Genomic DNA, 23,290 nt, shown 5'->3' on the forward strand with positions numbered 1-23,290 from the left:
AAACAAAGCAGCTACATGCTGGTATGTCCCTTTTCCAAAAGTGAGAGAGTTTGAAAGAGTTGGAATGATCTCTCTACCAACAAAAATAAAAGGCAGATAATGATCCTGGCAAGCACAGCACTGATGTAGTGCAATTTCAAATGACACAAGTCAGCAACCCAGTGCCTGTGTTACCTTCTGGGATAGCATTAGGAAATAAGAATATGCCTATGCTAATGTAGGAAGGGCAGCCTCTCTATTCCACTATTTTATTAAGACTATATGGTCTGTAGATATTGTCTCCTCCAAATTCTACTTTTTAAAATTATGTGTGGAAACAACTAGATCTACATGGGTAATACAATGGAAAAACTAAGCAGACTCATGGGGAAATCAGTTCTCAACAGTACACTTGCAAATTTTCCAAGTAGAACAAGAAGGGTTGTGTTGGCATAACAATTAATCAGCTGATTGAAAGAGCAGGAACTGAAAAACTGGAAGGCATGACACATATGGTTTATGGGGAAAAAAAAAAAAAAAGGAAATTATAGCTATGCTTTTGTGACAAAGGGGTCCAGTGCAGTTCCTGGAGCAGTGATATAGTCAGAGAGAGCACACGGATTCTGAAATATCATGGTCTAAAAAATATGTGAAAATACAATAACCCAGGGGATATACCTGGCCCAGTCAGCTCTCTAAACTGATGCGGAAATTAAATCAGAGAGGTGTACGAGTGGTTTTATTATTCTTATTTATGTTTCTTAAGACTAGTAAAGGGCTTTGGTGTTCTGGGATTCTGTCCTGTCTGTCTGTGGAGACCTGCTACAGAGAGATGATTATTTATGGATTCTGGAGCACCCATTTGCTAGTATCTCCAAAGACAAGCATTCAGTGAAGTGAGGGCAATGTTATGACAACTGGGCTTGCCAGTTCTGTGACTGTGTCCAGGGCATTGGACACTTCCAGGAAACAGGAGAGACAGGATACTTCCACTAATGCCTAGGGAATCTGAGAGCACAAGGAAAGCCCATAATGGGACCTAACAAAGCAGCTTTCTGAATGTCAATTAGAACAGTTTATGGCTAGATTTCTTGAATTCCCTGCCCAGATGAAAGTCGTAAAAATCCTACACCTACTTCATATTCTAGACTGAGCTTCAGACATCTGATTAAGATTTTTAGGTTCTGTATTAGTTATTTTTTTTCACACTAAAAATAATAAAATCTATGTTCTACAAAAAAACCCCCACATCTATAAATATGCAATTATAAGGTCTAAGATTTCACCCCAAAATAGTGTAAGAATTCTCTTCCTAGGGAGTAATTTCAGAACAGCAGATAAAAAAGACAGAGTTAATGAGAATGCACCCTGATTTTACTCTGCAGATAAGCCTCTCATGCTGGTACATGAACAACTGATCTCAGTAGGTAAGATGGGTAATAATTATTTAACTGGTACCTTAATTATATTTTCTACTCATAATGAATGAGATGCACATTTGTATAAAATGCACAGTCTCTTGCTGTTGTTGCCACTAATATCCAGAAAAACAGAAAATCTGTGACTGCAGCTCCTGGAAGCTTTGCTATGTAAAACACGTACTAATTTTGAACTTCTTATTCTGAAGAAAAAAGCACCACAAGTCATGATCTTATTGTTTCTTGTTCTGCAATGAGAATAACTAACTAAATGTCACTGTTTCCAAAAAAAAAGCAGCAAGCATGAGACTTGTGTGTTTATGCTGCCTGGGGAACAATATCAAGATTTATAATGGCACTTCATGGTGTTTAGTCAAAGCAACATATATTCCAAAAGTCTGCATAAATGCTGTGTGCTTTTGCTGATCAGCTGACAAGATAACACGATATAAAGAATTAGCTTACGTACTTGGGAAGATTTTAGTCTGTGTACCCTACCTGTATTTTGTTTATTGCTCCAATAGAGTCGTACCAGGTCTGTACAGAGCCGGGAAACTGCCTGGTCACTGTCATTCGAAGAACAATGCAGAAGGAAATGGTGGTAAATATTTTTCGGAGAGTAATTCCTTTAATCAGAGCATACGGAAGCACAGCTAAGAACACCACAAAAAAGCCAGAGAAGAAGAAGGCTGAGCTGTTGAAATATCTCACATAAGCAGCTTTTCGGGTAAGCTTCAGTTCAGTTCTGTTAAAAAAAAAGACAAACAAAAAACCAACAACAACAACAACAGCAAAACAAACAAACAAAAAAACCACAAACAAACAAACAAACAAACAAAACCAGAGCAAATACAAATAATTAGTGTAGGATTTCACAGTTTACAACTTACAAATATTTTGGATGGACCTTTTGGTATAAAACAGTTAACTCAGAGGCTCACTCATCCTTCTTATTTTCTGGAATTGCAGCTTAAAAAGTAAGACTCCAAACTATTTTTGGGCCTAAGAAAATCATTAGAGTCAAATTTTGATATCAATATTCAGAGATGTCAGACAAAGAAACAATAATCTGTCATGATTTACATACTGAGAAAGCAACAAGCCTCTACAATTCCTGGCACAACCAACCTCAAGCACCTAACGCTGTAGTACGTGATGTACTCCCAGAAGCATCATCCCATACTCATTTAGATGCATAACTCCTCTAGAAAAAAGATACTTTGTCTATTGTAAGGTTTTTTATGATAACATATAGCAAAAGTGGCATTTCAATCTGATTATAAGGTCATCTTCTTTTTCATGGCAACCTACTAATGGCTTCACCTGTGAATTAAGGTGCCCCTTAACCTCATTCTGAAGAGGTGGAAGGCAGAGTCTGCTCTCCATCCTCCTTTCTCCACAGAAGCTCGGTCTACAGAGAAGACTGACTTACTGATTCCTGTGCAGTCAGGAATGCAATCAGTGATTACTCCTAGCTGTTTCCACAAGATCCGTGCATCTTATAGCAAGCTACTAAATAAAAAGATAAATAATCCAGGTGATATAAATAATTTTCTGTATTGGTAGGTCTAACTCACAGTGCTGAAGATTTCTATTGACTGCTCTCATTTTGATACTTTTCAGTTCTCATCCCCCAGCTGCCCTGGAGCTCAGTTTTGCCTGGACAGAAGCACTTCTGCTGCAGTGCCAGAGCAGTTGCTCTCCTGCAAGAGCAATTGACTGGGGCCAGAAATGGTGCTAGACCCCAAGATGCCCGTTCACTGGGTGAGTGCTGTGACCACTGGAATACCATGCAGAAGTTTGCAGTGACATTGCTGAGGGCAATACCTGGTGTTGCAAGGCTGAACACCACAACCTTTATGTGTCTTCTCATAGTGGCCCAGTGTCTGCATCCAAAGTTCATCCACACTGGGGCTGTGTGAAACACCCTTTCAGCTCCCCATCATACATGCATAAGACTTGTACATGCATCCAGCATCTTACCAACTTTTGCCACCCAAAGAGATCTTAAAAATCCGACAGAAAATCTGAGTTCAGCCCATTTTGGAGTGGTGCCTCGCATTTCTTGTTAAGTCTGTATTTCACAAGAGAAGTCTGAATAAAGTAGCCAGACATGCAAGTCACCACCACGATAGAGCTTCTGCCTTGGAGAAAGGGCCTTGTAAGCCCCTCCAGAACTTGTATAAAACTGTGAGTGGCAGCACCAAACAGGGGTAACAAGGATTTTGGGACTTGGTGCTCATCCAGTTCCACATAAATTCTGGCTAGAAGCTATCGAAAAGCCCCCCAGTGCTGAAGAACACAGCCCTACTCCAAAGAGGAAGAATGAAAGCACTAACACCTTTTTCAGTATTTTCCCCAAGTATCAGCTACAGACTGATGCAGCCACAAGCAAAAGTTTCCCAGAGGTGGTTCTGTCTGTGATACAGATTTGAAAGCTCTGCAGATTACACTTACTTGGGACAGGTCTTGCTGATGCAATATGGGTACTTGGACAGAGATATGAGGGACCCTACGAGCCTTGTGCCTATACAGAATATAGACCAGTGTATGCCTGGTTTTGGAGTGATGCTCCAGGAACCAGTACTAATACATAAGACTGAGATCCTTTGCTTTATAAAAAGATGTGTGTCTGCTGGCAAAGTACAGACACTTCCAACTTTGACCTTCTTCAGTGCTATGCTATGGTTCAGAGGAACAGTTCAGTGGGGTGGTTTTTTTACCTCTCTGAATACATTGCATAGCCAGCATGCAAAAATGGCTTTGTGCAGACTGAGTTATAACACACTGCCTAAAACACAGACATGGCTCCAAGAACAAGGGCTTGCTTCCCAGCAGCTTAACAAATCAAATGACTGGGAGGTCCTGCAGAGCTGATTCCACAAGCCAATTTCAATTGAAACTCTGATATACCTGGGCTGACTTGTTATGGTGATGTCTTCACCAAGTGACCAGATGGATGACTTTAAAAAAATACAGAAGAATCATAGAATTACAGGATGGTTTAGGTTGGAAGGGACCTTAAAGGTCATCCAGTTCCAACCCTCCAGCCATAAGCAGGGACACCTTCCACTAGACCAGGCTGCTTCAAGCCCCATCCAGCCTGACTTTGAACACTTCCAGGGATGGGGCAGCCACAGCTTTTCTGGGCACCCTCTGCCAGCGCCTCAACACCCTCACAGGGAAGAACTGCTTCCCAATATCTAAATCAACCTTCCTTCAGTTCAAAGCCATTCCCCTTTTCCCTATCACTACGTACCCTTCCAAACCATCCCCCTACTGATTTCTTGTAGGCTCCCACCAGGTACTGAAAGGGCACAATACGGTTTGCCCAGTGCCTTCTCTTCTCTAAGCTTAATAATTCCAATTATCTCAGCCTTTCTTCATAGGAGAAGTACTCTGATCTTGTAATATTGCTAGCATTCTTGTCTTTTAAAAATCCATGCATCATACAATAAAAATTACCTCCATCATTACAAAATTTACTCTAAATTATTATAGAAAATATAGATAATAAAATAACAGTCCAATTTCCAGGTTTCTGTGACCAGTTTGTGGACTATAATTTTTTTAATCAATTTCTAGAGGATTTGCTAGCATGATGTGCTCTCAAATTTCCTAAAAGCAATACATGTGACTAGTGACATCAGGGGAATCCTAAACTAGTTCCATCCTCAAGCTAACACTCATGACCTGGATTCAGACTGGGTTTCTCTGATTGTTTATAGTAAATAATTACAAATTCTAATGGTAAAGAACACTTCACTTTCCCTGGATTGTCTTTCAGAAAGCAGCTGAACAAGAAGGTGTTTGTGGAACAATATAATTTTATGTCTGTTATTTACATGATAATATGACACTTTTATTTCTTTTATTTTCCCAATCACACACCTGGCCTAGAATTTTATTTCTCTATAAAGGACTAAACAAACACAGGGACACATGGGAGAGCTTTAATACAGCGTCACCCATTAATCAATATGTCATTTCTCCCTTTCCCCCGAACTCCTTGCTGGTAAAAAGACTTCCTTCTCACAGGTCTCAGCTAACTTTTACCTCCTTTCTCCTTCAGGTCTGGTAGTTACAGTTCACTCCTTGCATTAATTGAGGAGATAAGCATTCTACAAGGCCATCTACAGACAATAAATGTTAATGTAGATGTACAGTAAATGTAATGTAATGCAGGAAAACACATGAATCTATGCTACTTTACTCCTTTCACAGATTGTATGCAAATTTTATAATCAGCTTTATTGCATTTCTCAGAAAATGGCTGCACAGGATTCATATTGTTTCCCTCACCACAGAACAGGGACGTCTGTTAAGCCTTAAGTAACCGTCACAAAAGGGCTTTTTATTTTAAGATGAGGACAGGGTTGGCCAGAAACAAACACAGATCCCACAATTGTTTTACCTGCGCAAACTAACCATTGAAATATCTTTATAACAAATGAGGAAGTAAAAAAAAAAAAAATTTAAATCTCACCCCCGTAGTAAACTTGGAAAAAAAGATTGGGAAAAAAACCCCAAGCTGCAGTGTGGGAATGCATGGTTAGTTTATTGAAGATTAATAATTGTTGCTTTACTTCTTAACTAACATGACCACAGATAATGTTCATAGCCACCTATTTTTTTTTCTGAGCACATAAAAAAATTTATGTAACAAATGAGTACACTTACTCACGGATGTTTTCAATCATTTTTTCCATTGCATCCTCCCAACAATAGGCTTTAACTGACTGTATATTTTCAATTATTTCTGAGGTGATGACAAGTCTCTCATTGATCTTTCCTGCTCTCTTATTCCTACAAAGTAAAAAGGTAGTAGGTCAATCTTAATTTTTTCATCCTGTATCGTTAGTTTGTATCCCATTATATCTTATGAAAACAGCTTCCATATATGCCTCTGCTTAAAATGTTTAACAGAGTTATTCTGAAGAATGTAGAAGAAATTGTTAGAAATCCAATCATTGTTTTTAAAGGAGAAAATACAAACTCTAAAAAGAATGGATCAAGTAACTAACAAGGAGTTTTAATTCTAAAAGTTCTAGATTTAATGCTAAATCTAATTTTATTATTTATTTATCTATTATTATTTTATCTATTAATTCCATGTCAGCTTTTTCATTTTTTTAAGTTTAGACACCTGCTGCTAAATAACTGAAATTTTGTCTGCAATGTTCCCTACACAGACCACACTCTTTGGACTCATCCTATGACTATGTAGTGTCATAACCAGTCTCTTAACCAAGTGGTATAAAGTTCTTAAAACTAATGTGTTTCAGGAAAATATATTGAAATATTTTAAAACGTTCTTGTCACCTGTATTTCATCATCATTTGTCCCAGCCATGCTTGGACTAGGACCATGACTATTAGAAAAGCAAGTCCACAAAATGCAGAAGCTTCTAACATATCCCAGAGCAATCCCATCAGCAGTGCCACTTGTAATGGTGCAATCCATACAAAATGAGCCAGGGCAAGACCCTATGGAAAGCCACAGTGGAAAAAAAAATAAGTTAGAGATGTGCTCTGAAAACTACATGAAAAGGAAGTAGTCATTAAAGTGACACTTTGAAAAATATATTGAAAAATGGTACAAATATTTCCAGTAGAAAAACAAGTTTATAAAGGAGGACTTGTGATCCTGAGCACATAGCATTCTGGGTGTTAATTATGATGACAGTGCAGCATTACATATACATTCCGCACCTAAACTTTGATTTTTCTAAGGCAAAGTTCAATCTGCAACTGTCTCTTTGTCACGTATATGCATGAGGAAAAGTCACAGCTTTGTAAAAGTAAACCAAATTTGGCATCAATGCTGGCTTTTTCAACCACCGTAAGATGAGAAAAATACATGTAAGAATCTTCAGAGAGGGTTTTAATCTGATATAGAAGGCAAATATTACTTTGGTGAAGAGATGACTTGTATGAACACAACTAGTTTAATGCAGTTCTCATTCAGGAGATTTTGGAGTGAATCTTGTGATCAGGTGCACTGGGGTTTGTGTTACTGCAGCTACACTGCTGCAATGACATGCAACGTCTTTACTTGTGCAGCACTAGCTGACATTACAGTCATATACAGTCATACAGTGCTTAAAGTAAAGGCAGCCTGCAGTTCCAGCCATGTGTCTACAGTCTCTCTGCTCTTATGTCTTTCATGGGAAGCAAATCTCATACTATCAAAGGGCCAATTAAGCACACATGAAGAACAGAAGTTCTTAGAGTTTCCAATTCCTTTAGGAATTAGCAGGGATTTGCTGTAGTCTCTAAGAGAAGTTTTACAGAAGACTCTCTAAGATTTTCTAAGATGGTTGTCTAAGACTTCCGAACACAGTCTTGCATGAACAATCTCCTTTTAGTGGAGTGGATAATAAGAGGAACAGGAGGCTAAATCTCATCACTTGTTCAATGACAGAAATGGACTGGGTCACCTTAGTGAAAAGATATGGTCTTCAGGAAGTAGGATGGAAGGATTGAACAAGCAAGTTCTGACTTTTATGAAACCAACTGTTTAACCCAGAGATTTCCTAGCAGGTTCTCACTGGACTGAAGAACAAACATGTTTTTATGATGTAATTTCTTTTTAGGTTTCCTCTTCTAATCAGCATAGAAGATAAAGAATGTTGTAAGAATCAGAATGAGCATTTCTTTGACTATGTGCCAACACATTTTCTTAAGGTAATGAATGAGTATTTAGTCTACAATGAGTACTCTGTGCAGTTCTTCATTTATGCTCCTTCTTTCCTTAATATCTGCCATGAACAGTTTGACATTTGTATTTGATGGATCATCAAGTGTATTAAACAACTGATGACGCACCTCATCGAATTTGTTCAGATTGTTGGAAAGAAGACTAACCAATTGTCCAGTACTTATTTTATCCAGAACTCTGCTTGACAATTTTAGGATCTGTAAAAGAAAACAAAATCATAGAAAAATTGTCATCTTAGTTATCCCCATAAAACACAATAAATAAAGATTAAAATTATAAGCAATGGTGCAGTAGTATAAGTAATAATCCACTAATCTGTTTATGCCATAAAGAAAACCTCATTAAACTTGTTGTTTATGTCACTTGAATTCAATATAGCCACTAAATTGCTTTAAAAATATTGATGTATTGACTTAGTCCTTTCTTTCTGTTGAATATTTTATGGATATAGATATATATGCAAATGCGAGTTTTAATTAAGCATGCATGCTGTGTGCTGCTGTGCATCCTCAAAAATCTCCTACTGTTGCCTCTCTTGACAAATATTTTTGAAAGATACTTTCACAGTCAGCTTTATACTAGAATAACTAACATGCTTGTTTAAACTATCTTCTTTGGGTATTGGAAAAACAGAGAAACATTTTAAATCTTTGTATTTTTGGACAGGTGATTGGCCAATATCTGTTGACTCTTCATGCTACAGCGATGTCACAAAGCATGATTCAAACTTCAATGTCATATTTATTGCTTAAATTTTCACCTCTAATTCTCTTCTGAAGATATTATTTGGCCACCACCATGTTTTTCTTCCTTTGCAGTACACATTTTTAACAGGAGCACAGTGGTAAAACAATTAAGATATCTCACCACATATGCAGCAAGTCTGAACTCACAGAGGCTGATTTCAGTCAAACTAGCTGTAGACAGGTATTTAATTCTTTGGACTGGGAAATTGAGAGCTGTCAGAAACTGTTAGCCACATTATTCTTCTGTATACTTTGTGTACCTTAACAAAACTGTCAATCTTTTATCAAACTAGCCTAAAAGTTACATAGACTACAAACAGAGGTTTGGCTTAGAGGGTAAACGAAACAATTACCTTCTTATAAATCAAGCTAAACATAGCTATCCTCATTTGCATTCCAATATGATGAAGACCGAATATAGCAGGGTGTATAAGCAGTGTTCTCACAAAAAAGAGAAGGCACAAGCCAATGGCCAGGTAGTAGGCTATGGATCTTTCATCAGAGTTGTCTGGATCATAGGAAGCTATTATTCTCCCCAGCAGAAGAGGTTGCACAGATTTGGTGACTTCCTGTGGAGAGAAACAAGAAAAGTAATTTTGGTCAGCAGTTGGTTCATTTTTTTCAAAATGGCTAATATTTCAATTCAAAGTCCTACCAATGAGATTTAAAGTCTTATATCTTAAATGAGAAAATCAGGCCTGTTTGCTGTGCAAACCGCAGAAAATTGCAGTAATTGCACGGGAGAGCAGACAACACTGGTAAGTCTGTGATGCTCCTGCAAAAAAAGCAAATCTGGCTCATAAATTTTATTTGATCATTTTCTACAAAAGTGAACTAGTCAGATCAGCTTCCACTTTACAGAGTTGTAATGGATTAGCCATGTCATAGGACTGATCCTAGTTTATCAGGCTGGGCCTTTGTTTTGTTCCCTAGGGAAAAGTTCTCACTGCACTTTACTGGATTACAGGACAAGAGAAGCCTCAGAACTCCCAAAACGAACACTACAATTCTCACAAGACAGTGAGAATATAGCTAAAACAGCAAATATATGGAAATAGGAACAGAATAAAAGTATAAATAATTGGATCATCCCATTCAACAGTTCTAGACACTGTATCCAGTTTGTAACAAAAGCAGGAGGAAAGGAAGAAAATGGTTGGGGAGGCAAGTTTAATAAAGGTCCCAGAAAGAAAACAGTCCAAAACAGTCCCTCCTACATTGGAGGCCCCAGGACTTCCCATCCAGGGATGAGCAACATGATAGAGAACCAGGGTAGGAGAGGAGAAACTAAACGACAAGGTATCCAAATGATTTGCTAAAGCCCTGACATTACTTCAGTCTGCTATTACATTTGTCCTCAGTCTCCTTTTCCATTGTGATTAGACCTCATCAGTGCTACCTCACCTTTGCCTTCCATTTCCCTCCCTGTCCCATCATTCTCATACTTTCACTCCTCTAACTTCATCTTTTTCTATCTCTGCCTCTTGCCTCCTCTTTCCTTACCCAGCGTTTCCCAAAGAACTGCAAAAATCACCTGTGTGCTGTGGTCTAACATTTTGCTTCATCTTCTGCATGAGCTTCAGAAGGACATGAAGTATGTATGTGCTTCTTTGTTTCACTGTTATGATCAGTTTAAAGATACATAATGCTATGAACTTGCATGCATCTCCTTATTCTTCTTTTTGCTGTGTTGCAGCAGAAAGCATGCGATACTTCCAACCTAACAAGACATTACTGAATTCTTTTGTACAGAGATGTCTTAAATTTTGCCCAGATGTTACCAGTACTGCCTTCCAGATGAAAACCACACAGACCACCCCAGAGACTCAGAGAAGAGAACTGGTGAAGTTTATCTGTAATTAAAGTTCTACTGTGATAAATAGATTAGAAAAGTCCCCTTTCGCTTTTTGTCTTCTTTGGGTTCTCATTATAAAAAACCAATTGCAAGTACTTCTATAACCTGTACTGTAATCCCTTTTGAATGTTAGTCTTGGTGGACCTGATATTCATCATTCTGTTTTTCCACAGACGAGGTAGAATTTTACATCTCAAACAGCATAGCTGTACTATGTACTACATTACCCAAATTAAACACCACTGCTGGGAATCTGGAGCCAGCTTTGACAAAGACTTCAGTGTTATTAGTGGGCAAAGGGAGGAGTGTTTATTAAAAAACACATGACCCAAGACAGCTGTGCTTAGACCATATGCATCTCACAGCATCGAACCAAGACTCCTCAAAACTCATAAAATACAAAACATTCACCTCTCAAGGGCAATATGGTGTTTTCATATTCTTGGAGATTCTAAGATAAGCTTTTCTATATAGGCTTAAAATAGCAAATTTTTTTGTGTGTGTGTTTACTTTTATTCCAGTGAAAATGACATGTTCTGCTGCTGTGTTTGTTGTGACTATAAATGCATTGCATACATTCCGAGCTTGCTGGAAAAAAAGAAGATTTACAGACTAGAATAGTGGCTGGCAATAAGCCAAGTCATACACTATCTCATGGAGCATAAAAGTCCATTGGTTTACAATGGAGATTTATCAGCTTGCTTACCAAAGATATTATCTAGTCTATATACAAATCAAAGCAGAACTACCTGGTTTTCATTTCTCCTCTTGTAAACTTGAAATTATCCACTGATACAAATATGAATAAACTGATTAGACCAACCTGCTTAAAGAAAAGAATGGAATTTGTACACCTAAGAGAAAATTCAGTTTTCAAGAGCCATGTTTTGCCCTTGCCTGTCCTTATTCTTTCCTCTGCATTCATCATAGGCTACTGAGAAACCCATAACCCTCGCAGAAATCTTAATTTAAAGAGTAAAGATCTGAAGAGAAATGAGATTATGACACAGCACAGTGCTAATCTGACCTGGCATGATTATTCTTACACAACAACAACTTTTCTGTTACGTGTATCCCCCATATGTTCAAACGCTCTGCGTTTGAAGACAATGATGCACATCTCTTCTTTGGCATATGGCCAAGAAGTGCTTTCCTCCCTGCCTCCTCACTCACACCCGTGACCCATATGCAAGAACTTCAGGAAATCCTCATTAGGGTCCTTTGGGATATGATACTAAAACCACTTCTAAGTTAATGCCAGCAGCTGTTGTGCCTGAGTGGAAATATAAATTTCATGGCAATAAATATAAGACGAAAATACAAATAGAATTAAATTGGTCCTCACAGCAAAGTACCTAGTTGGCTAGCAGGTATCAGGCTGAAAAGCAAGATTTCTGTTTCACCACCATAACACCTTTTCTTTAAGTTGCAAGGCTCATATTCTGACAGGGTGAAGAATGGAAAGTGTCTCAAACAGCAGGGGAGCAGATATATTAAGTGCAGTAAATCAAGGTGCCTAACATAACATTATTTATGAGGGGGAGTTGTAGTACTCTAGGGGGCCAGAGCACAAGTGTCCACCCTGCAATAACATCATTACCTACAGTGCATCAGGGGCAAGGAAGAGATGGAAAAAAGGCTAGACTTAATGAGAGCAAAGCAGTGATGCCTTGAAAGGACAATTCCACAAACAGCAGGGATGTCAGCACAGTTTAAACCACAGTCCAAGAAAGATGCTATGAAAGCAGTTCAGAGACTAGGCAAGCAAAGAGCGAAAAGGAAAATGAAGTTCAAAAGAACACTCAACTTGGCTACACCTATGCCAGTACGGCACAACATCCTGTCCCCTTTCAAATTTATGGCAAAGCTCCCATTAATTTCCGTGAGCAAGGCCCGCAAAGAACACCAGCAGCTTTAGGAGTAATTTGGTTTTTTTACAATTCCTCTTTCAACAAAATGAAGCAGCTTTAAATAAAATTAACACTAATAATGATAGAATCAAGAATTTAAACTAAGATTTAATCTTTCCATGTTCATTGTGGAAGGTGCAGATTTGTTTACTATGTGTTTAATTGCACACATCTGTGATTCCTTAAGTTCTTTTCAAACCCATACACACAGCCAATGAATATGACTCAAAAATCCTGCAGTCTTGTTCTGTCCTCACCCCATCTAAAATTGTACTCCATTAAAAAAGTGCACAAGGAGAAATCAACCCTGCGCATGCACGCCCACACACATTGCCTAGACTTTGGGAAAGAGTGTAATCCTCAAGACTGCCTGCAAAAGCCCTCAGACCCCGCTTAACTTTTAACAGGAATGCATTAGTGCAAAGATTCTGGCTGGCAGCCTGTGCAGGAGCAGCTATTACAGTGCATGGTAGGCTATATTTGTAGAACCTTTTTGCTGTCAGTGCGGTTTCTTTAAATACAAACTTATCATGAATATGGAGTTGCTGGCTTTGCGAGTAAAAATGTTTAAAATCTAAAGGCAGTAATGAGATCACAAGAACACATAAAATACATGATTGAGCAGGGGTTTGCAAATACAAGGTGTCATCCCAAAGGAGAGGTAACAAAAGTGATGAAGGAATACAGAGAGAACAGTTATCATGCAGTTCTTTACATAGCAAGAGGCCCTGTCCTAGACACCTGGCTGCCCCACCTGGACAAAGACAATTTAGGGTCCAGTACCCAAAGGGCATCCTCCTGACCCTACACCCTCCACTGCATCTGGTGAAGAATGGAAACTCTCCTTAGCCTTCCTTTTGCTGCCAATGTATTTATAGAAATCTTTTTTTTTTTTTTGCTGTCTTAAATTGCAGTGGTCAAATTTAGTTAAAATTTGGCTTTAGCCCTTCTAATTTTCTCCCTATGTAACCTCACAATAACCTTTTAGTCCCAGGCTGCCTGCCACTCCTTAGAGAGCTGATACGCTCTCTTTTTTACTACTACATCACAGAAATTTGTAGGTAACACAGATATTTAACCTGAATATTGGTTAACAGCAATTTCAGATTTACAGTCTGGCTACACATACCTAGTGACACACCATCAGCAATAAATTATTTTCACAGCTCTTAACCCCATTGATAGGACTGTCAAACAAACAGGTGGCATTTGGTCGAGGTAATCCTACCTAACATGTTGGAAAGGTGATAAACATAATCAGTTCAGGCTTTCACATCAAGTTCCTAATCATACACTTGGGAGCACTAACTGCACTAGACATATTTTAAAAACTATTAACATATATGTTTTAAAGATATTAAGATATTATCAGAAAATACTTTTTTTTAATGAAAGTCCCTGAATATATCTCTGTATTTATCGCCTCTGTTAGCAATATACAGAGGAAAAATCTGTAGGTATTCACAGTACTCTGTATTAATTTAGCAGTCCCTAAAACTTGGATCTATCCAAGGAAGACTGAAAGCTTACTGAAGAGAAGAACAATTCTTACCCCTAAGTATAAAATTATTCCATAGAACATAAATTTCCAGAAAAAGCATCGTCGAAGAGCATTAATGAGTTTGGGTTTCTTCTCTGAAGTTGCCAGCTCTCTGTCCCATTCTCTGAAAAGAAACAAAAAGCAGGACCATTAGGTTGTATGAGCAAACACATGGATCTATGGCTGTGACATACTTCAATTCACTCAAGTATATCCAAGGAGATTTAGCTAAGGTGGCTAATGAAAGAAAGCTTTGCAGAGACCCCAAGAATCTGGCTTTCGTGGACTTGATAGATCAATAAGAGTTCAAACCTAGTTCAGCCACATATTTGGTTCTTTTAAATACTCGGTCATACATCACCCTGCAGGGAATTATTTCATGAAAAGGTCACATTGTATGTTTTAAAGAAACCTGCTGTACTTAAAACCAGAGTACAATAACAGGCAAATAAACGTTTTGGAGCTCTTCCAGTCTGCAAAAAAGAAAGCACCAACAAAGCATCAAAAATGTGACTTTTCTACTGCACAGGACTATTTTAAACCTTGTTGCTGGGACAATAACTTTCTTTTCAGTAATAAATTGTGGACCAGAAGCAATGCTGTATACAGAGACCAGATATTTTGGCAAAATTTGATTCACAGATTAAAGCACTCTGGAGAATATCCTCAACTAACTATTTTTTCAACAGAATATTAGATAACCAGAATATTTAGTTTATAAACTGTCAAAACACATTACGCATACCAATGTTCTCAATAAATTCCACTGGTTTGGAATACTTATGCCACACTGCAACTAAAATTGACTGGATTGGGGCAGCAGCATAGATGTAAGCTGCTGTGGAACACCAGTGAAAGCTGCACCATCAGTTGGTGGAGAGGGAATGGGTTTAGGCACCTTTGTTGCAAGAATTAGTCACAAGTGCAGCACAATTTCTAAAGTAAGACCCACTGAAACTGGGTAAAGAAAAGTGGAAACCTAAATGAAGAAAGTCAAAGTATGATTTCTGCAGAAACAATTAGTCTGTCAACAGTGGTATCAAAGGAAATTAAGAATGCTATTTCATTGAAGAAAAAAAACAAACAAGGTTTTACCACGTTATTTTGGGAAAAATGAACAGCATTTCTGCTATCTCCCTTTTCAGGGAACCAGCATTGAAACTCTGAGTCTAACCTCACTCATCACTCTGAAATTGTGCAGAATCTGCTGCTCCAGCTGGATCCCTACAAATCTGTGGTGCCTAATGGGATTCATCCGAGAATCCTCAAAAACTGGCTGGTGTCATCACAAAACCTCTCTTAATGATTTTTGAACAGCCTTGGAGCAGTCCCAGCTGACTGGAAAATGCTGTCCCAGTTTTCAAGAAGGGCAAGAAGGAGGGCCCCAGAAAATACAGGTCTGTCAGTCTCACTTCAATGCCCAGCAAAACTATGGAGATTATTCTGGGAGTATTGAAAAACACCTGAAAGACAATGCAGTCATTTGTTACAGCCAGTACAGCTTAAGCAAAGTCCTGATTTCCTTTTATGACAAGGAAACCCACCCATCTGACCAAGGGAAGCCAATTGATGTGATCCCTTTGGATTTCAGCACAGCTTTTGATACAGTCTGTCACAGGATCCTTCTGGACAAAGTATCCAGCACTCAGCTGGATAAACACTTAACATGATGTGTGAGCATGAGTCAGGCACAAAGGGTTATAGGGAACGGGGTGACACCAGACTGGGGATCTGTCACTAGTGAGGTTCCACTGGGCTCCATCCTTGGCCCTGTGCTCTTCATCATCCTCATAAAAGACTTGGAAGCAGGACAGGAAGGGATACTGAGCAAGTTCTCAGACAATACAAAACTGGGAGGAGCTGTTGACTCCTTCGAGGACAGGGAGACCCTGCAGAGAGACCTCGACAAATGAGAGAATAGGGAAATCACCAACCATGTGAAGATCAACAAGGGAAAGTTCTGGATTCTGCACCTGGGATGGGGCAGCTGTGGATGTACAGACAGACTGAGGAATGAGATGCTGGAAAGCAGCACCCAAGAAAGGGATCTGGGGGTCCTGGTCAATGGCAAGTTTAATGTGAGTCAGCAGTGCCCTGGCAGCCAGGAGGACAACCTGTGTTCTGGGGGCATCAGGGACAGCATCACCAGCCAGGCAAGGGAAGGGATTGCCCTGCACTCCTGCAGCCCCACTTTGAATATTCTGGACAGTTTTGGGTGTCACAAGATAAGAAATACATAAAGCTATGAGAGAGCACTCAAAGAAGGGCCACAGGGGAGGTGAAAGGCCCTGAGGTGAAGGCGTATGAGGAGGGGCTGAGGTCACTTGGTCTGTTCAGCCTGGAGGAGACTGAGGACAGACCTCACTGCAGTCACAACTTCCTTGGGAGGGGAAGAGGAGGGGCAGACACTGATCTGCCTTGTGACCAGTGACAGGACCTGAGGGAATGGCCTGAAGTTGTGTCAGGGGAGGTTTAGGCTGGGTATTAGGAGAAGGTTCTTCACCCAGAGGGTGGCTGGCACTGAACAGGCTCCCCAGGGAATGGTCACAGCACCAGCCTGACAGAGCTCAAGCATTTGGACAATGCTTGTGGGCACAGGGTGTGATTCTTGGGGATGTCCTCTTTAGGGCGAGGATTTGGACTTGATCCTTGTAAGTCCCTTCTAAATCAGCATATTCCATGATTCTGTGATCAATGGCAGATATCACAGGTACCTGTATATAGTAATTTAGACCATCTAGACTGTACATCTGCACCAGGGAACCCAGCCATGTTCAAAGTACAACTGTGTGCAATTATCTTGCACCCAATGCTATTTAAATATTTCATCCAAAAGCTTTGTGATGAAAACTGCAGTGTGATTCCTGAAACAAATTTATTTAATTAACTTTTCATACCTTTCCAGTTTTTCGGAAAGATTATCAGCAGAGTCTGCAGAAGGGATTTGATAAATATCTGACAGCTCCAACCGTCGTCTGTAACCCTTTTTCAAAACTGGGTTTGCCCATCTAAGCAAATATAAAAAAAAAAAAAGAAAAAAATAGTTAGAAATAAAAAAAAATTCTAGCATTAATTCTGGAGTTGCTTTGTCTCACTCTGAATATTTTGTCCACACCATCCAAGTGTGTCTAAGTGCACTCACATATACACATATATACTAAATGTTATAGGGTAGCCCTGCATTATATTAACAAAACTATATTGACAAATATAACATTAAAAGAATAATTGTGAAACTCCTGTCTTCCATAAGTTTTGGGGTGGGATTGTGCCCCAAGTTTCCTACTGAGTCAGCAGGAGACTAAGGAACAGAGGATTGAAACCTTTGTACTGTATTTCCAAATATGCTATATCCGCATAAATTAATAATAAATCAGAACTATAGTAAAGTGGACATGTACATTTCATTTCTATCTGCTCTGCTCTGGAGAGACCCCACCTGGAGTACTGTGTACTCTGTGCACTCTGGGATCCTCAGCACAGCAAGGACAGGAATCTGTTAGAAGGAATCCAGAGGAGGCAGCGAAGAGGATTAGAAAGATGGAGCACCTCTCCTTATGAAGAAAGGCTTAGAGAATTGATATTGTTCAGCCTGGAGTAGAGATGGTTCCAGGGAAATCTTAGAGCAGCCTTCCAGATCTAAAGGGAGCCTCTGGGAGAGCTGCAGAGGAACTTTTTACAAGGCCATGTAATGACAGGACGAGGGGAAATGGCTTTAAACTGAAAGAGTGCAAGTTTAGATCGGATATTAGGAAGAAATTCCTTACTGTGAGGGTAGCCAGACATTGGAACAGGTTGCCTAGAGAAGCTGGGGATGCCCCATCCCTGGCAGTGTTCAAGGCCAGGTTGGATGCTCCGTGGAGAAACCTGATCTATTGAAAAGTGTCCCTGCCCATGGCAGGGGGGGTTGGAACCCAGCAATCTTTAAGATCCCTTCCAACACAAGCCATTATATGATTCCATAGCATCTTACATTGCAATATGCACTTAAAACTACAAATCTTGCACAGGACTCCTCATAAGATCTTCATTGTGTCCATTTTATACGCATATTTTTGAATTTGTTTTTTTAAATGTCATGTTTAAAATTTTAATATCAATTTAAAGGGCACGTTGAAACAAAACAAAGCAGGTAAAGACTACTCCAAATGGCTACTCTGTAGAGAAAACCTTTATAAGCCATTACTAATTTTATCAAACAATTCAGCTGCAAAAAGCCTATGAATCCCCAGGGATCAACTTATACAAAATTTTCATCAGATTCTGTTCAGAAATCTTTTTGAAAGCAAAGGATTAGATCAATACATAAATATACATAAGAACTTATGGTGTATTTTGAAACTGCTTGAATTTCTGCTTTACTGTCATCGATAAAAAATATTTCCTTAAAAAAAGGAGTGCCTGCAAAAGAAGTAGCTTGTGGTTTGATTGCTATCATACTTCCAATTGTAAACCAGAGTTTTTAAAAAACCCTTCATGTTTCATGATTATGATAAAATTCTGCAAAGCCTCAAACATTTCAAAATTTTTGTTTTAAACTGTTTCTGTAGACAACAGCTAAAAAACCACTAAATACGTGCAATAATGTTTCACACAGTCACTCAGCAAATACAAACACCTTATTGGATATGCTTACCTGTATGCCTGTAAGAACATATGTCTTATACACAAAGTAATCCACATTCTCAATTGCAGCCTCTGAAGGTGCAAAGAAGTTAATACAAAGGTGAAAGAACCTCATTGAACAGTACAAAAGTGCAAAAAGGCCTTAACACAACAGATGAAGACCACTTGTGTGCAACTCTGTGCACATACATACACACTTGAATGTTTACTTAAATGAAGTTATGAATTGCATGAGACAGCAGTCTATAATCCCCATAATTCAATAAAGCACCAAGATATTTCCCAAGTGCATGGCTATATCACACCCACTGCAAAGAGAGAATGCTCTAAGAAGTTGAAGGAGTATCCTTAATTTCTGCAATAATAGTATGGTTTCAGATGATTCATATGACTTCTAGCTCAGTCTTTCACACCACTGTAGTTGAGAACAACAAGAGATTCATGGGACATTATAGGAAGGGAGCTAGGAGAGTCCACTTTGGACAGTCACTAGTCTCATTTTAGCATTTGCAGATGATAAAACATCCTTTAACTTTACAGCTACTGGAAATAGGGGCCAATATTTCTCAGGGATAAAATGGATTAGAAGAAAACCTTTGAATTTCATGTAACACGTTATTTTTCACAGCTACTGCAACTGGTATATCAGGTACTGATTTGTATTTTGGCAGCTCCTGAAGACAGAAAGGACCAGTTGCTATTGGCTTTGTGCACATCTTGTGGAGAACTGGCTAATCCCTGTCATTTGTGAACAGAAACTCTCAGGAATTCCTGTTCTCAGCTTCACTGATGTCCCGTATATGTAGATATCTCAGTAATGACAAAATGAATATAAGTTATGGGACACAAAATCACTACTGAAGCTAATGCAAGCAAGTAACAGTACTTCCTAGGCAACTTTAATTCACAACACTGTAGCTAAGTAATAACCTTCCTAAGCCCCTTAATAATGCTTTGAGACTGCAATAAGTAATTCCCAACCTGACAAAAGATAAGCGCTTCACAGTTTCACTTTGTATGTTTTTAGAAAACATGTTTTATTACCCTGTTTCCCTCCACATATTTGATTTTATTTATAGTTTTGATCAACACCTATCCTGGCATTTTGCCATAGCTTGAACTAACAAAACGTGTTTGCATTTAGAAAGAGAGCTGAGTGGTGGATTATCATTTGGGGAAGGCATCACACTTAGCAGATCTACTGTACTTCTAGAAATGTCTCTTGTTTTACTCTGTGCTTAACTCTGTGTCAACCAGGTGCATTTTTCATTGCCATCAAAATTATGTGGTCCCTAAACTACCCTCCTCTCCCAAGTCAAGGTTTGATAGAGGCTTATGCAGTCCTGATCCTCATCTCACTGCTCATCACAGTAACTGCAACTGTGCTAGGTAAACTCCTCCAGCCAGCTAAAGGAGCAGTGCTGACACCTTCCCCTGGGGACCTCCTAGTCTGCAGCCAGGCTCCTACTGCAAGCTGCTGGCAGGGCTTGCACAGAGATGTTCATCTCCCAGTTGTCCTGGCCTTGCTTGGAAGTTCCACCCTAACTAGATCTGGCCAATTTGTGTGCTGTGCCAAGTGGCTCCAGGTTGGAGTGGTAATCGTGGGAGGAGTTGGCCTGATGTGCGATGTTTGTCTCAAGGTGGATTTTCGACAGCTGCTTGAGTTGTTCTGTCAAGAACTGAGGGAGATAGTTTGTGTTTTATTAAAAGGAATATACTAGACCTAAAACACATAAATATCTCATAAAACCAATTGTTTGCCAGATTCCTATATCATCCCTATAGCCATTATGTTCTAGATTCTTTGCAAAGATTTGAAATGCAAAATGTCTATGAATTTATTTTAACTGGTAATATAATCTGTAGTTATCCATGTTTCTATAACACTAGGTGACATAGCTTGGTCAGAGTTTGTCAATGAATATGTTTCTTCTATTGCTTTGGCTTATTGGAAACAATTCATCAGCATTAATGCTGAGGTTTTTCCTGAGGTTATTGAGAAAGAGAAATCTATTCTGAAAGGAAGAGCACAAGAAGGAAGGAAAACAGATTGGCTTTACAGCATTATGTTAGCAAATGCCATCGGATTACTGGCTGGCATTTAATGAATCATTTTACAGAGAAACCTGTAGTGCTGTGAGAGTTTTGCCACTAACTAGGTATGTTATTATGGGTGCACACATGTGACTCCCAGCAGGGAAGAAGTTTCAAGGATGTACAATAGGAAAGAAGAAAAGCAGGAAAATTCCACACCTATTATGTACTGCCTGTAGTAAAACATGCATCATGAACTTGATATATAAATATCATATAGGTAACATACTGTTTGTAGATTTCTAATGACCATTTCTTTGTCTTTTACTTAAGCAGTATGGAATAGATTTCTTATTACAGATATTGCTTTCTACAGCATGTTTAGACTCATCCCACTCAAGTAAATTGTATCAATAGGGCAGATGTCTTTTGCTTTCCAGAGAGTATTAACACAGACAATTTGCCAATAGGATTTGACTCTCCCTTAAGGCTGCTTTGCATGTCACTGAAGACAGAAGGAGCATCCGTGTTGCTAAGTCAACTGTCCAGATCTTCTTCCTGAGCACAGGAATACCCTATCTCCATTGGGCTCTTCAGATCAAGAAGCACAGTTTGCTGAGACAGTAACAGAACAGTTGTGCTGGGCTACCCAAGAGCAGAAAAAGAGAGCAGCTCTCCTACACGGGTCACTGGTCAACTGGTACCATTTCAACTGGTGTTCTGTGCACAACACAGCAACAGCTACTGAGCAGCACAGAGGTGACCATGGTATGACTCCCCTCTACAAAGCATTAATACTTGTACAAAATATAGTTAAGCTTAACGACTGCAGCTCCTAAGGATCTGGACCTAAAATTCAGTGAAGAGAGCAAGAATAGCGCCTCTGGCTTTAACTTATCCTTCCTCCTAACAATTAAGGGGAAGGTGAGGGAAGGGCAGGGAGGGAGGAAGGAACATAATCAAGCTATAATTATGATGCTTTGGAGCCTAACTTTTCCAAGATGTTTGTAGAGCCATGAATTCTTACCAACTGCAAGAAAAGGCTGAGGTACGATGTAGATCTCAGACATTCCCAAAGAGTCCCTCTGACCAGACTACATTAGAAGTTCTGCACTCCCATCCTCCCACAAAAGATAACCATCACTCCAGAGGCAGCAAATTGTAAATTGTTGCTTACTTTATATAGGGAGTGGCTCTACTACACCCAAAACTGCTTCTCCAGAAGAGTATCTGCACTAACAGCTGTCTTCTTTGAGCATCCTGTAATGCTACTGTAAAAGGTGACCCTGTCTTTTTGTGGTCTTTTCTAACAGGTGGGACAAGTCAGCATGCCCATGGAGCACATCAGCCTTATTCCTGCCCCCTGCCCCTTCGTTACCCTCAACAGAGTAAGGTTGCAATTATTTTGAGTAGTAACCTATTGAAATAGCATGTTATATGTTCCGAAAACTATACTAACTTCAGCATTTTCCCCTTTACAAACAACAAAAAAATGCAATATATTTTAATATTAAAATATAATTATTGCAGGGTTTCAACAACAAAGGTAAATGCAGACCCTACTGATTTCTGGGGTTTTTTTGTTGTTGTTTTCCCCCAGATCACAAAAATTAAGATTTCAATTTCTTCACTAATAAACAATTCTTCCCTATGAGGTGTTATTTGACATGGAAAGTATTTAGCTGCAATATTATTGACTCTGTCACTAGCTGTGAGCAGCACCATTTTAAGAATAATCAATGTTCTGCTGAAACCCCAGGATTTCAATAGCAAATCTTAATTAGGATTACACAACAGCAATTCTTGGTGAAGTCTTGTCTTTTATGCCCAGTTTTTGTGACGTAACACTTATTGAAATTATTATCTAATTGCTAAATGCTTTTTTAGCAGAAATTCAATACTTTTTTTCCTTTCAATTAGTAGTAAGGCAGTCAAAATATTTCAGTTTGCAGAAGTACTGAGAGATATTTGAGAGAAAACAAAGCACATCAGAGGACAGGTTATGCAGGATGGAAGGACAGAATATATTAACTGTATTGCAATCTGTCAATTGTTTTGGTACCAAAGTCAGGTGTAAGATATGACACAAATATTTCTTTAACAAAGCTAACAAAATAACAGTGGCGATGGTGTGCTATGAACAAGGTTTGCAAGGTTGATTCAGCATATACATACAGTTAAACTATGAGATGATGTTCTTTCATCTTCACTCTTTTTCTCAATTATATACTCTTCAGTAAGAATAAGAGAAAAATTTCTCCTAGTCCTTTGAAAGAACAAGGAAGATGACAGAAAGTTTGCATCAGCAAAACTGTTGCACAGCAGTGCTATTCATGATTTAATAGAATTTTTAAATCTTCCAGATGTGTCACTAAGTGATAGCGACACATTTCACCCAATTTAGCACTTCACTGTGTTAGTCGTGCATTTTTTAAGATATGTTTCATAATAAAATAGCATAG

At 38.9% G+C, this 23,290-nt stretch overlaps 1 protein-coding gene across 2 annotated transcripts in view; it reads right to left on the minus strand.

The window, feature by feature from the left end:
- CFTR (CF transmembrane conductance regulator) overlaps positions 1 to 23,290 on the minus strand; it is an 88,871-nt gene that overhangs the window by 59,119 nt on the left and 6,462 nt on the right. The window contains exons 2-8 of one of the 2 annotated variants that reach the window (XM_014892152.2): positions 17,066 to 17,176; positions 14,181 to 14,292; positions 9,217 to 9,432; positions 8,225 to 8,314; positions 6,720 to 6,883; positions 6,078 to 6,203; positions 1,896 to 2,142 (exon numbers count right to left, since the gene is read on the minus strand). In XM_014892152.2, coding sequence (XP_014747638.2) covers positions 1,896 to 2,142; positions 6,078 to 6,203; positions 6,720 to 6,883; positions 8,225 to 8,314; positions 9,217 to 9,432; positions 14,181 to 14,292; positions 17,066 to 17,176 — 1,066 coding nt within the window. Of the gene's footprint in view, positions 1 to 1,895; positions 2,143 to 6,077; positions 6,204 to 6,719; positions 6,884 to 8,224; positions 8,315 to 9,216; positions 9,433 to 14,180; positions 14,293 to 17,065; positions 21,408 to 23,290 lie in introns of those variants that run through there. The other variant, XM_088165447.1, reaches the window with a different exon arrangement.

This window comes from Sturnus vulgaris, chromosome 5 (genome assembly GCF_052056855.1).
Source record: "Sturnus vulgaris isolate bStuVul1 chromosome 5, bStuVul1.hap1, whole genome shotgun sequence".
Taxonomy (NCBI): Eukaryota; Metazoa; Chordata; class Aves; order Passeriformes; family Sturnidae; genus Sturnus; species Sturnus vulgaris.